Source organism: Lactuca virosa, chromosome 2 (assembly GCF_052849685.1).
Source record: "Lactuca virosa cultivar CGN04683 chromosome 2, Lactuca_virosa_CGN04683_v6, whole genome shotgun sequence".
NCBI lineage: Eukaryota > Viridiplantae > Streptophyta > Magnoliopsida > Asterales > Asteraceae > Lactuca > Lactuca virosa.
The window spans coordinates 284,269,163-284,285,464 of record NC_136427.1 but is presented as its reverse complement, the minus strand read 5'-3'; the positions used below and the strand labels follow the sequence as shown (position 1 = coordinate 284,285,464).

At 33.6% G+C, this 16,302-nt stretch overlaps 1 protein-coding gene and 1 long non-coding RNA gene across 2 annotated transcripts; both read right to left on the bottom strand.

The window, feature by feature from the left end:
• Positions 1-625: 625 nt before the first annotated feature.
• On the bottom strand, positions 626-1,414 carry LOC145158588 (uncharacterized). Its single transcript, XM_079077467.1, has one exon. The coding sequence runs from the start codon at positions 1,412-1,414 to the stop codon at positions 626-628; it is 789 nt and encodes a 262-aa protein (XP_078933593.1).
• A 2,234-nt stretch (positions 1,415-3,648) lies between these two features.
• On the bottom strand, positions 3,649-5,110 carry LOC145157061 (uncharacterized). The gene is made up of 5 exons (XR_013737071.1): positions 4,918-5,110; positions 4,373-4,718; positions 4,199-4,295; positions 3,990-4,041; positions 3,649-3,851 (listed from the first exon to the last, which is right to left on the bottom strand). It is a non-coding gene; the product is annotated as an uncharacterized LOC145157061 (long non-coding RNA).
• Between the last annotated feature and the right edge of the window lie 11,192 nt (positions 5,111-16,302).

The following is a 16,302-nucleotide window of genomic DNA, read 5'->3' as shown; positions in this document are numbered from 1 at the left end:
TTGACCTCATCCTGTAAAGCCCCCCTTCCCGTCTACCCGCTCCAATCAAGTTCTTCTTGTAGAGGGCCTGCATGACACAAAAGTCGGGAAAAAAGGTTATAGCACACTGTAGGTCTTTTGTCATGCGACTTACCGAAAGTAAGTTGCATTTGAAATCCGGTACACAAAGAACTCCATCTAATTTTACTCCCCCTGGGAGTATACTTTCACCTTTGCCTTTGACAGGAATAGAATCACCATTGGGTATGACCACTGGTGATTCAAAAGGAGTGTTGGTTTTATTTTTAAGAAGACTAGGAATATAAGCTATATGCTCAGTACAACCTGAATCGATGACCCAATCCTCTTCATTACTTGATTTACCTGCCATGTTCGCACTTCGTACCGGAGTTTCTTTTTCGTCGTTTGCAAAATGGCGTACAAACATTTGATATTGGTCTTTTGTTAAATCTGGGATTGGGCTAGAGTCTGTATCTACAAATGCAACCGTGGACTTCCCTTTTTCAGTCTTCTTGTTGGGCCACCAGTCTGGGTAGCCCACCAGTTTAAAACAACCATCGCGTTTATGCCCTGAGCGATTACAATGAGTACAGTAATCGTTCTCCTTCTTCTCTTTCTGGATCTTCTAGTTGTTCTTCTGATTGAAAGTCGGATTTTTCCCATGACTGGTCTTGAATGCTGCAGCCTCCGGCGCCGATCTGCTTTCACCGGAAATAGATCTCTGTCTCTCGTCCTCTGCAACCAGGTGGTACACCGCTCCCAAGGATGGAATCGGTTTGGTCGCTAGAATCTGGGTTCTAATTACGTTGAAATCAGAGTCGAGCCCCATTAGAAATTGATAAAGGCGCTCCTTTTCTTGGTACTCTAGCATCCTTTTCCCGTTTTCGCAGGTACAATTCTTGCAGGTGCACACCGGAAGTGGCAAGATCGACGACGCTTCATCCCATAAGGACCTCAAATTGGTGTAGTAAGTTGAGACAGTCGTTCCGTTTTGTCGAGCAGCGGATATTTTTTGTCTCAATTCGTACGCCCTTGGTGAGCTTTCTTTGCCAAATCTCTCGTGCAAATCCTTCCACATCTGTGAGGCAGTCGTAGAATATTTGACACTATCCCGTATCGTTTTCTCCATTGCGGTGGCGAGCCAGCCTTTCACCATGGCATCGCACCGCATCCACGACATGTATTCGGGAGTCCCCTTTTCTGGTTTTGCAAGAGTTCCATCAACAAACTCTATTTTGTTCTTTGCAAACAGGAAATTTTGCATCTCCTGTGCCCAATCGGCATAATTGGAATCTGTGAGGATGTCGTTGACATGTAGTTGTTTTGGTACGTCAGATGGATGCAGATAATAGGGAGAATTGTGATCGATAGGGTTGCTGGAGCTTCCTCCTTCTGTCTTCTTTTCGCCTGACATCGATTAAGATACAGGTGATGTTGTTTTGCTGTTTTGTTGTGTTTTAGAATTTCTTGAACCTGGCTCTGATACCATCATAAATTTGATGGTATTGAATTGTTGATTTCTTCTCATTATCGACAGATCCCATAATGGGATTAAAAAGATACAAAGTTCCTAAACTATAGGAAAAGAAAACGGATAAAGCTAATCTAATCTATCTAGCTCAACATGATAAAAGTTATCAATAAACTTAAATTTTAAACATAAATTAAATATTATCTAATAAGATGATATGAAAAGCCGAAAAGGGTATGTACATCTCTTACAAATATTATTTGAATTTGGATATTTGGATTGGTTTTCAGTAAAACCGATTTAATAGTTTGGATTTCGAATTGATTTTGGATTATAAAATAATAATCTTATATTCAAAAAAACCGAATAAAAATTTATTATTTATTTATTTCTAATATGTCTTTAATATTTCTTATTTTCCTATATTGGTTTCTTAAAATAAATTAATAAGTCTCACCTAATAAAAAAAACATTATTATGTACTTCTTAAAAGTTTTTTTTATATGTAGAATACTAAATTATATATATTTTACTCAGTAGTCGTTTGTATATTTTAATTCACAACATAAAACAAATTGATTTTATTCATTTATAAAGTTTGCTTGTATTCAAGTTATACATTGTTTCAAAACGAGACTACAAAGTCGCGTGTAGCTGTTGCGGCGGAAGTTTAAGCAATTAATTTTCTGATATAGGCTTGAACTTATAATACATAGATTTGCTAAGCCAAGTACACAATTCCAAAATCAACTTAATCTTATTGCAACAATAGAAAAAACTACAATTACAATTAGCGAAAACTTTAACACATTACAATTTTAAAACATTCAATATATAACCATTTTTACTATATAGAATACATATCAATATTACATTAATTCTATCTTTAAGCCCTCAACGTTTTATTATATAAAATACATATCATTAATAATAGCAAGGCAACCTTCAACCCTTCAAACTTTTGTTCATAAATTATATTTTATTACATCAAAGAGCTTCTGTATGTCTACCTTGAAGCCTTAAAACTTTTACTGCTAGCTACAATGGAAAAAGGTTAAGAAATGGCAATATACTTTCGTGAACTCGTTTTTTGTAACATCATACTTTCTTATCAACATACATACATAGCCAAACACAATAGCTTCGTATTACAACATTGTACTTATTTTTTTTCTTTTTTAATGCATTGTACATTAATGATCTACCAATTAGGACAATATTGTTTTAAAAAGAATGCCTTAATAAGAAATAAAATGTAAATGTAAAGGTTTAATAGAAAAAAATGTAATTACAAACAAACAAATTGAAGTAAAATAGGCTAAATGCAAGTAATGACAATGTACTTTAGTTTATTTGTTTGTAATAGCATCATATTTTTATATCCACATACACACAACCGAACACAGTAGCAGCAACATACATACAACCACAACCACACACATGTACTTTAATTTACTAATTATAATCACTTTTAACTTCTTGGAATGTTTTTTTTTATCAACAATAAAAGACTTGTGACTGTAGAGAACTTAAAGCTTCTAAACATGTCAATTCCATCAAAATCCCCCAATTTGATCAAAACAATAGCTCAAAAAGAAAATCGTAACTTAATGATATAATATAATAGTCTATCCAAGTAAGGATTATAACAGAGTTTTCCAACAACAAATAATTTTTTTATGGTAAAACCATATAAACCTCAAGGGCAGTAGCGAATCTAGAACCAAAAACCACATGGTTCCTTATGTAAATAAAACTAAAATAGGTAGGTCTTTTAGCAAAAATAGATAGGTCTTTTAGCAAAAATGAGATAGGTCCTTCATATTTTCTATATATATTTGTTGTATTTAAAAAAAAAAAGTAGGTCCTAGGACCTACCTTCTTGAAGCTTAGCTACGCCCCTGCTCAAGGGCCATAATTTAATTCATAAAACTTCTTAATTCTCTTATATAATTTAAAATAGACAAAAATAAAGAAACCCAAGTGCAAGAACTAAACTAGTTACAACTCACAACATGCATTTTTTTGTTTTTTTTCAAGTTTCTATTTTTGCTTCTAAATTGCCATTAATAGTTTTATATATATTGCAATACTTATCTTCACTCATAACAAACCTTCATGTTAACTGATTTGTAAAAATCCATTCCAAAAAATATGATTAATTCCATCATTTATAAACCGAGCTTTAAACTTTGAATCCATTTGATCGGATTGAAACATAAGGTTGCAACTAAACACTTAAACAATTCATGATTTTATCGAAACTTGGTGTATAAATTCAACTTGAAATTTGGGATGAACACTTGAGCAACCTCGACCATGTTTTGCTCCTTCTTCATTCAATTTTACCTCATATTCTCTCATTCCATCATCAAAACCCCTGCAACAACAATATCATAATGAAATTGGAAAATGTCAACATCCAGAAAAGCTACGTTCTAGAAAAGTGGTCATGCATTTGGAATAAGAGAAAAATAAAAGGACAAAAGATATTTCATATTGTAATATAGATATTTACCTCTAAGATTATGTAACTCGATAATGAGGTCTCGTGGTTGATGGTAATGCTTCTATCAGTGGAGGTATGGATCATATCATTAATATAACATGATTTATCATGTGCAATTCTAAATAAAATAGCAAAAAACTGAAAACCAAATATTTATTTCTATTATAACACAACCAAAACATAGATAAGAGTCAACCATGGGTAAGTGATTATATTACCATCATTGCAACATCGTAGACTAAGAATGATTTTACTTGATCTTGTATATTTTTCACAACAGCTTCAAGGAAATCATTCTCTCCAGTTAAAAACATCCTAGGGAAAGATAATAGGTAAAATTATATGAACAAAACTATGAAAATGAAAATAATCAGAATAGTAAGAACTGTTACCTAAATAATTTGTCGATTAAACTAAAATATCCTCCTCATTTGGTGATCCAAGAATGTCAGGTAGACAAAAGAGTGAACATGTCATTAAACTCATGAATCAGCAAATACAAAACAATCTTCCCTCATACACTCTTCATTGAAGCATTACGAATCAAAAGGTAAATATAGTAAAGTCTGTTACCTTTCAATTTAAACAATATTTATGAACAAAAGAGAAATGTTTTCCATACTTACCTAACAAAATGAGAAATATGTTGATGGATTTTCGTGTTTGCACCTGGATAAGAATGAAGAATGTGATGCTTTTGTCCAGATCTACTCTAAAAAACCAAATAAACCTAGATAACTGTCAAAAAAAAAATAACGTTGTTTTACACACTTTTACCAATTTGGGTTTTCATTTCTTTCCAAGCACTAATCAACTGAAACATAAGAAAATGTAAGTTGTTTTTACCTAAAATGTACTTTTCTATAATATTATATGAATAGATAGCGAGGAAAAGAAGGGAAATAAATACCCAGAAACATTGCAAATCTGAAATTACCAATAGCATGTGATTTCTGCCATCGTTGGCCATTATCGTCGCCACCGACAACAACCACTTTGTTGTTGCCCTCCTTCTTGACCGTTTCTTCTATCCACCATGTCTCTCTCGCAATTCTCTTATTCCTCTCCTTAATCGATCCTTCAATCTCTAGGAGATATGTGCTTCGAATTTGACCAATTGAGATATAGGTAAACATTATTTTTTGATTATTTATGCATTCCAATTTTTCGTTTATTTCCGTATTTTTTTCTAAATTCATAGGTTCGATAACTTGTAATAGAACTGATGCCGGAGAGAAATATTCGATTACATAGAGTCAACGAATGAGATAGGTTCATTAACAATTCAAAGATGAAAAAATGAAAAAAAAAAAAAAAACATTCACTCTTCTTTTATATCTTGCATCTATAGTATTTTTGTCCTCGTGGATTTCTCTTTCATTTCAAAAAAGTATGGAATCCTAGGTTACTAATTGGTGGAATATTAGGCAATCCGAACCTTTTTTGAATGATATTCAAAAAAAGAGTATTCTAGAAAAATTCATAGAATTAGAGGAACTCCTCTTCTTAGAGGAAATGATTAAGGAATACTCGGAGACAAATCTACAAAACCTTCGTATAAGAATTCACAAAGAAACAATCCAATTAATCAAGATACACAACGAGGGTCGTATTCATACGATTTTGCACTTCTCGACAAATATAATCCATTTCATTATTCTAAGTGGTTATTCTCTATTGGGTAATAAAGAACTTGTTATTCTTAACTCTTGGGTTCAGGAATTCCTATATAACTTAAGTGACACAATAAAAGCTTTTTCTCTTCTTTTATTAACTGATTTATGTATCAGATTTCATTCGCCCTATGGTTGGGAACTTATGATTGGCTTTATCTACAAGGATTTTGGATTTGTTCATAATGAGCAAATTATATCTGGCCTTGTTTCCACTTTTTCAGTCATTCTAGATACAGTTTTCAAATATTTGATTTTCCGTTATTTAAATCGCGTATCTCCGTCACCTGTAGTGATTTATCATTCAATAAATGACTGAAAAATTATCTACCTAATCCAATTAGAATGTTTCTTACTTTGCAGTTGTACATAAGCAAAGCATTGAAAATCGTACTCACTCTTTATCTTTCTACCCATCCCGGAGATTCATCCTATATATTAATTCAGTCAAATTATTCTAGTAAATAACAAAATCGTGGATAGGAAACTCCATTAGTGACTTACCCCACTTTATTGTATAAATTTTCGGGATTAATGGTTGGACCATGCAAACTAGAAATAATTTTTCTTGGATAAAGGAACAAATTACTCGATCTATTTCCGTATCGCTCATGATATATATCATAACTCGTGCATCCATTTCAAATGCATATCCCATTTTTGCACAGAAGGGCTATGAAAATCCATGAGAAGCGACTGGACGTATTGTATGCGCCAATTGCCATTTAGCGAATAAACCAGTGGATATTGAGGTTCCGCAAACGGTACTTCCCGATACTGTATTTGAAGCAGTTGTTCGAATTCCTTATCATGTGCAACTGAAACAAGTTCTTGCTAATGGCAAAAAAATGGGCTTTAAATGTGGGGGTTGTTCTTATTTTACCAGAGGGTTTTGAATTAGCCCATATCGATCGTATTTCCACTGAGATAAAAGAAAAGATGGGCAATTTGTCTATTCAGAGTTATCGCCCAAATCAAAAAAATATTCTTGTCATAGGCCCTGTTCCTAGTCAGAAATATAGTGAAATCACGTTTCCTATTCTTTCCCCGGACCCCGCTACTAAGAAAGACATTCACTTCTTAAAATATCCTATATACGTAGGCGGAAACGGGGGAAGGGGCCAGATTTATCCTAACGGGAGCAAGAGTACCAATACAGTTTATAATGCTACAGCATCCGATAGAGTAAGCAAAATCCTACGAAAAGAAAAGGGGGATACGAAATAACCATAGCAGATGCATCGGATGGACGTCAAGTGGTTGATATTATCCCTCTGGGGCCAGAACTTCTTGTTTCAGAAGGCGAATCTATCAAATTTGAGCAACCATTGACAAGTAATCCTAATGTGGGTGGATTTGGTCAGGGAGATGCATAAATAGTATTGCAGAAATAGTACTTAATGATCCATTACGTCTACAAGGCCTTTTGTTCTTCTTAGCATCTGTTATTTTGGCACAAATATTTTTGGTTCTTAAAAAGAAAAAGTTCGAGAAGGTTCAATTGTCCGAACTAAATTTCTAGACTCGCGGATTTAATGATTTATCGACCTCAAATTTGTAAAAAGAACCAACTTTTTTTAGTAATTATGATTATCTATGATAAAAAATAAAATTCTAAAAAGTTTTTTGTTTGTTTATACTCTTTTTCTACAAGATGCCGGGAATTAAATGTACCACATTCCTAGCCACATTATGTAGATTGTGAAGAAGACAGTTTGACTTGACCCCTTCTTTCTTTGTTTTTGTTTTTTTATAAAAATTTGGGGTGATGTTATTATGTTGCTATTGGCAGATTAAAATGTCATAAAATGCATTTGAGTCTAATACAATGGACTTCGGCTATATCCTATGCAAAAGTAAATGCAAAATAGAACGGATAAATGAAGGGAACAAATATTTCTGGGAAGGGTTATTCGTCTTCCTAGTCTTCGACACAAGAAAGGGTGTGAAAAATCCTTTTCTTGTGTCGAGATAATAATGATTCTTGATACTGTTCGTCAAACATTCCTAATGTTAGTTTCTATTTTTTTACAGACGTATCACAACGTTTTTTATAGTTATTACGGATTTTAATTATTCTTATGTTATAATAATTACGTATACTATAAATAAAAAGTGGTGGACAAACAAAAGAGGAGGGAAAATCTGTTGAGTAAATAGAACTTCTTCAATGAACTTATAAAAAAATATTCTAATTATTAAGAACTCAACGGGACCTTCTCCCTCAAATCAGACAAACAAAGAAGGGAATTCGTTGAGTTCTTACGCTTTCATGTCTACAACTCAATTCATCTGATTACTACAGGGATGAACCCAATCCGGAATATGAACCATAAAAGAAAACACCTACTAAAACGATCACAAGAATACCAACTACGGTACCTATTATCCAAAGAGGAATTCTTCCAGTAGTATCGGCCATTTACCCCACTTCCCTCCACATTTCAATAAACTCTTAGAATCTTTGTTATTCACTATTATACTATTTTAATTCTTAGCTATTCATATTCGCTATTCATAAAGAATATTAATATATTAAAGAATAGAATATAGAATTTCAAATAATTGTTAAATATTATAGAAGATAACGATTAATCTAGCGATATAGAATTTCCATTTTTCTTTTTTTATCACAATTAAATATTCTTTTTTTTAATATGAAAAGAATCGACCGTTCAAGTATTTGAAATTTCATTGGTAAATGAGTGGAAGAGAGGCAGATGTATAGCGTATGTATCCACCTATATTGAATTGCCGATACAGAAATGATAAAATCGTTTTTGATTGGACCGAATATAAGCCTCCTATAGATATAGAATATGAAAGAAGATAGACAAGAAATCAAAGACAAAGAGGAGAAAACACTTTTCGAGACAGTAATCGGCATCTATCTAATGAATTCAACGGTTTCGGTATAAATGAAAGAAAAAGGGGAACGAGATCACAATGAGATTTTCATCTCAAAAAGGGGGATATGGCGAAATCGGTAGACGCTACGGACTTAATTGGATTGAGCCTTGGTATGGAAACTTACTAAGTGATAACTTTCAAATTCAGAGAAACCCTGGAATTAATAAAAATGGGCAATCCTGAGCCAAATCACGTTTTCCAAAAACAAACAAAGGTTCAGAAAGCGAAAATCAAAAAGGATAGGTGCAGAGACTCGATGGAAGCTGTTCTAACGAATGAAGTTGATTGTCTTATGTTAGTAGAGGAATCCTTCTATCGAAACATCAGAAAAGATGAAGGATAAACCTGTATACATACTAGAGAAAATTGTTGTCAGTTGATTCCATATTGAAGAAAGAATCGAATATTCATTGATCAAACCATTCACTCCATAATCTGATAGATCTTTTGAAGAACTGATTAATCGGACGAGAATAAAGATAGAGTCCCGTTCTACATGTCAATACCGGCAACAATGAAATTTATAGTAAGAGGAAAATCCGTCGATTTCAAAAATCGTGAGGGTTCAAGTCCCTCTATCCCCAAAAAGACCATTTGGCTCCCTAATTATTTATCGTATCCTTTTTTTTTCTTTATCCTTTTTTCGTTAGCGGTTCAAAACTTTTTATCTTTCTCATTCACTACTCTTTATACAATGAGCGTAAAATCACATGTGATATATATATATATATATATATATATATATATATATATATATATATATATAGAGAGAGAGAGAGAGAGAGAAAAGACTTCTTACCTTCCTACCAAAATATTTTCTTCTTATTTGATATATATAGAAATTTTTTTGGTAGGAAGGTAAGAAGTTTTTTTTCTACATATTTTTTTGACGAACAAAATAAATGAATCACTAGATGATTCATTTATAAGATGATTCACAAGAAAAAATTCCCAAAAAAACATATTTATGATTCATTTTAAGTAAATTAAGAAAAAATTCATTTTATGACAATTTTAGTGAATAACAACAAAATCATTGTATAAATGAATCATCGAGATGTTTTTTTGAAAATTTTTTCTTGTGAATCATCTTACAAATGAATCATCTAATGATTCATTTTGTTTGTTCGCGAAAAAAATATGTAGAAAAAAGACTTCTTACCTTCCTACCAAAAATTTTCTTCTTATTTGATCTTGACTCTCTCTCTCTCTCTCTCTCTCTCTATTTATATATATATATATATATATATATATATATATATATATATATATATATATATATATATATATATATATGATACATGTACAAATGAACATCTTTGAGCAAGGAATCCCCATTTGACTGATTCACGATCGATATTTTTATTCATACTGAAACTTACAAAGTTGTTCTTTTAAAAAATTATAGGTCCGGGATGAGGCTTTGTAATACCCTTTCAATTGACGTAGACCCAAGTTCTCTAGTAAAATGAAAATGAGTATGAGACATGAGGAATAGTTGGGATAGCTTAGTTGGTAGAGCAGAGGACTGAAAATCATCGTGTCACCAGTTCAAATCTGGTTCATGACACATGATTAATTTGTATGAGTCTCTATTCTACCAATTAATTGACATGAGCAATTAATTGATATGAATACATATTCATTAAGAGTCTAAATAATAATACATATTCTCCATCTCGTTTTTCAGAACCCCATCTATTTGATTTTTATAGAGGGGGTAAAGAGTTTATTATACAAAGTATGTAAAAAAAATGGAGATTCTATTTTCTCTTCTTTTTTATTTCTTCTCTGGTTCAAAAAGAAAAGAATGTTAATTCTTCATACGCATATACATATTCAAAGGTTAAGGTTGAAAGATTCAATAGAGTAGTCGAAGGATGCGAATAAATAAGATTCAGTTTTGTATTTTCTTTTTCCATTTTTAATTTACTCCTACATTACATGACTTTATAGATTCCCCTAAGTGATGTGTGCAGTCCAAAGTTGATGTTGCATAATTCGTTTGGTTCCTCCTATCGACTTGGCTCATCCGAAATAAGTATTTTACAAATTTGAGAATCCCGATTAATTCCTAATTTTATTTTATTGTATTTTTTTATTCTATACATAATAAAAATACAACCCATAAACGAGACTTCAATTACTCTGTTTAATCTAGAATCGAACCTGGAATCTATAGAATTGTATAATTGAAGATTCGTTTTTTATCATTCAATGAGCATCTTGTATTTCATAAAAATTGGGAGCAATATAATCCTTACGTCAAGGCCATCCTATCCTACTTTCAGGCATTAATATACGTTTCAAACGTGGATGATTATCATAAGAGATTCCGAACATATCATAAGATTCCCGTTCTTGAAAATCCACACTTTTCCAAACCCAAAAAACAGACGGAATTCTAGGATCCCTCCTCGGGGAAAATACTTTTATGCATACCTCTTCTGGTTGATCCGCGCCATACTCTATTCTTGTAACATTCGTCACTTGAGGTAATAATCATTTAATATTTCTTTAATTAAACTTTTGGGCTAAAAATTTAATAGATGGATTATTTAGTGGACCATTAGTAAGTGGTCGTGTAGTAAGCTGCCCAGAAGACGTACGATGGGCGTAAGCTTGGCGTATGCGGGGCGTAGAGGAGCATTGGACTCGGGGGGGGGGGGGGGGGGGGAGCATGCACGTACATGCTGTTGGTTTTGAGCATTCTAACACTCTTATCTTGTAACATTCGTCACTTGAGGTAATAATCATTTAATATTTCTTTAATTAAACTTTTGGGCTAAAAATTTAATAGATGGATTATTTAGTGGACCATTAGTAAGTGGTCGTGTAGTAAGCTGCCCAGAAGACGTACGATGGGCGTAAGATTGGCGTATGCGGGGCGTAGAGGAGCATTGGATTCGGGGGGGGGGGGGGGGGAGGGGAGGGGGGGAGCATGCACGTACATGCTGTTGGTTTTGAGCATTCTAACACGCCTATGGTGTACATGCAACCCTAGAAACTTTGGATCTATGTTTGACTAAGATACATGTAAAATGATTTTTCCAAGGTTCATAATAACTTGTAATACAAAAACAAGTAGAATAACATACCTCTTAGAAGCTTGGATTCCTTGATGACTTGGTGAGCCTAGCACCCCAAATGTGATGCCTCAAATGCTTCACACAACACCACAATTCTTGGAATAACATTGAGAGAATTACACTAAACTCAAAATTGGCTAGCCCTCTAACTTGCTTGTAGTAGTGCCCATTTTGCTTGACAAGGAGCATTTATATAGTTGTGACACAATTAGGGTTACACCATGTAAACCCTAATTGTCATGGCTTTCCACATTCCATGATCTATGGGTTTGTAACCCCCATGGACTATCCATGGAGCACCTTATGGGTTTTAACCCAATCCATACAAACCATGGATCATTAGCCCACTATACAAGAATATATTATTTACATAATCAACCCCATATATTTAATTAGTCTCTTTTTGATCACTTAATTAATTCAAGATTAATTCTTTGATCAATACCAATTAAATAACATTATTAATATATTAGTACTTATAATATATTAATACACCTTCAATGTCCTTTCTCTCATTTTGGTCTATCCAATTATTGCAATGCCATGCAACCCAATGGACCATGCAGGGTCGGGTCAAGTACATATCAAATATAGTTATGGACTTAGACACTATATCCAACAGTCTCCCACTTGGATAAGTCTAATAACTATAGTTGCAAATATGACTTCAGAATCCGACTAGCAATCGTAGCTCTTTCAAAGTCTCTTGGAACTAAGATGATGATGATGATACGCCATTTAAGATAAGTGATCATATAATCCTCTGCTCTCAAGATATCAGCCGGACAAACACATGGAACAATGTCGTACTTATCGTCCAGCAGTTGCTTCTCGATCTCTGATTTGTTTGACATAGAACTAAATTGAACACATCAATTAGGTTCTGACCGGGCCCGGTACATAGGTCAAAACAAAATCATTGAGGGGCCCAGATATCGCTTCTAATCCTAGAAGGTGATGGGTTTAATACAAACAATCCTATGTGTGCATGCAACCCTAGAGTTGGATCTATGTTATCACTATTAGTTATACAACATTATGAACACATAAGGAAACCTAGCATGCTCCTAGTAATTTCGAAATTCACATAGGAGAATAGAATACATACCTTTTTTGTTGTTATATAGTAATAACAACAAATTCCTTGAGTTTCCTTAGCTCTTGAAAGCAAGTACCACAAGTGTAGTACCTCTAATGGCTTACAAACACACTTTGGGTGAGAGGATGAATATGAGAGAGAGGAGGAAAAGTACTAAGCTCCAAAATTCGTCCCTAGTAGGGTTTTCCCAAGGAGTGGTCGAATTCTAGTGCCTTAGGGTGCTATTTATACTTGAGGCTAGCTAGGGTTTCAAGGTGGAAACCCTAATCCCTTAGCTTAGGGCCTAAGCAAGTCCATGGACTCCTTTCCTTAAGCCCTTGGACGAAAACTCGTAGATCCTTCTAGGATTTTCGTTCAAGCCTTAATAAAGGTGATCCAATAGCCCAAAGTCTCAACTATCAAATAATTACAAAACAGCCCCTGTACTTTTAATTAATTCCTTTAATCCCGAAATTAATTCCTAATTAATTTCTGATTAAATACTAATTAATAATATGATTCCAAATTATTATATTAATCATATAATATAATAAATAAATCATATTTATGCCCTAATCAACCTCTCTCCTCAACTGTCATCCTGTCTAGTCACCCGTGTGAAGGCAACCCAAAAGGACCATGCTCACAATCGGGTCAAGTACATACCAAAATAGTTATGGACTTAGACACTAATCCAACAGTCTCCCACTTGGATAAGTCTAATAACTATTCTGCATATGACTTCAGAACCTGATCAGCAATCGTAGCTTTCAAAAGCCACTGTCAACTCTGATCAGTAACTTGTCCTTTAGATAAGGGATCGTATATTCCTCCATTCTGAAGATATCGTATAGACATGAGACATGGATTTAAATCATTCTCTCTATCTATGTATTGTTTCCCGACTTCTGATTTATAACGACTGACAACATACTACAATTGAACACATCAACTTAGTCTCGGCTTGGCCAAGCGCTTAGGTGTCATCACTAAATCATCGAGGGGCCCATAGATATCGCTTTTATCCGACTTTGGGTAAAAGGAATGGATAAACTTCGACTCAAAATGCTCGCTTGCATTTACTGATCGAATCACACACAACAATAAGTTTTATAACACCAAGTTACTGGTGCGTTTTCTTATTATCAGTGTGCAACCGACCAACAAATAACAACTCACACGTCTCGGTTTCAAGAATATATGATATTATCGACTCACAATCACTCGCGATATAATCCATGAAGTGATTCACGTGAGCGTGGGTTTAATCCAATACTCTAATCTTATCAAAGCACTCATGAACTCTGCAGCAAACTTGTGCTATGTCTAAACTCTTTAGACAATCTACAGACTCTTCATGACAGTCTTCCTTCATACCTACTTCCAACGTATGACCGACTGTGGAGGTTCGAATAACCCAGTTATTCTGGAAGTCAAAACATGTAAACTGAAACACAATAACAATACTTAATCTTATATGACCTCAAAACTTTTGAGTGTAAATAAAACACTTTTATTTAAACACCATATTGACTACTCATTATTCATTGTTTACTGTTTCAGAAAATCAACTTATTACTTGAATTACAACAATAGTTGTCCTATGCACCAAGCATGCACACTATGTTTCCTATGGTCCTTACTTTGTGAAATTGATCAATTGAAAACTTTTCCAATGATGCTCATTTCACAATTCCTAATCCTTATCGTTAGTGTAAGAATGCAAGGTTCTTGCCACTATTAGAATATGTTAGATTCTAACATTTTATGCAATGATCCTTTCGTAAAGTCATAGCGCAAAAGTCACCAAGACTTGGCCAATGAAATTACAAAGTACTCTATCAGAAATTGTTACAAAACAATTCTATAGATGTGATGTCTCTCACTCAAAGTACATTCCTTTGAACATCCTTTTTGCATAAAAGTTTCTAATCTACATAGATTCTGAATATCCAACTCCCATTTATGGAAACATTTCCATATTTGCTATATGACAACTCATTCTAAATAGAATCTTATCTATTTGTAATAATGTCGATATAGTTCATCCAATACTATACTTCCAACTACTCACAAGCGACTCATCCTCAGCGAACTTTGGATCGTCCTTTGATAGTTATGTAATTATTTTAGTCAAATCCAGTTCTAGTCCTTTTTCCCTCTTAATGCCCTAGGCATTTGAAAAAATTTAGAATGGTCAAATATTATAGCATATGCAATCGATCCTATACTCGAAGCGTATGGGACACGATGCATAATGTTTCACATAAAGGCATGATACTTTATCATCCTTCTACCATAATATTTTATGTGCCATGTTCTCACAATTCGAACTATGAAGAGGGATGCCGTAATCATAATCGAATTTTGAGAATGCACTATGTATCCTTGACTAAATTTATTAACATTTCTCAATCTAAGCTTTAGATTTTGAAACAAAGTATAATATTCTCTCCCTTAATTATAGCAAAACAACTTTTCAACCCTTGCAACTTTGCAAATTGAATCTTTGTTTTTCTATAATTAATATTGCTAACTTGCAATACTTACCATAATAATCATGCTCCCACTAACATGATGATTATTTCCTTATTGGCATAACACTTATGCTCCCACTAGCTTTGACATATATTCAGAAAACACTTGAACTTCTAGAAAACAATACTTATTGAATTCCAAAGTCCATATTTCTAATACTAGATGCTTTGATAAGCCTTTATCTTGGCTTCTTAACCTCATACACCTTTCCTTAGATAGCTCATATGTGTGTCTAAACTAATTCAGAACTTAAGTTACTAAGTCCCAAATGTTCAGACTAATTGCCAAATCTCACAATTCGAACTATGAAAAGGGATGTCGTAATCATAATCGAATTTGAGAATACAATTTTCACAATTGCTATTTTCTTAAAATCTTTCTTAGTGAAAGCATTTCCTCACAATCATTTTCATGAAGTGGAGAGAAAACTTATGACACTTAGATTTTATAGTGTATGTGTTCCTATCCATGTGAATTTGCCAAAACCAAGGTTTGCGACAAATCCAAACTCATATGGACTGAACTTGTTCAATCTCGATTCCTTGCCTCATGGTAACACGAGTGCCCACCATGTCTTCCAAGTAGTTTAGCAACTCACCCTTACATATCAATGTACTTTCCATTGATCAAGGTGCTTGCCTTTATGCATACAAAGGAGAACTCATAGAACTCATATGCATAATTAACTAACTGGAATGGCATAGAAGCAAAATTATGTCAACCACGATAGGTTACAAACCTCAAGTCGTGTGCTAGTGATGATCAACTAGGTTTATTCTTGATTTATTCTTGAAACTTTTCAAGATTATTAAGGCTCCCACTGACTCCTTGACATATAAGATTCTCTTGTCAAGAAGCATTTCTTGACAAACAAATATTCAAGAGTTAGTGTAGCTTTTATCAAGACAAAACACTTCACAAAATTGGTCCTAGTTGGTCTTTGTCTTATCCAAGACATCACAACTTACCAATTTCAAATGTGCAAGAATAAGAAAACTTTTCCAAATGCCACATAGGATGAGTGTTATAAACCT

Bases quoted from the DNA above. Each gene is read 5' to 3' on its own strand.
- LOC145158588 (XM_079077467.1), bottom strand. From the start codon at position 1,414: ATGTCAGGCGAAAAGAAGACAGAAGGAGGAAGCTCCAGCAACCCTATC.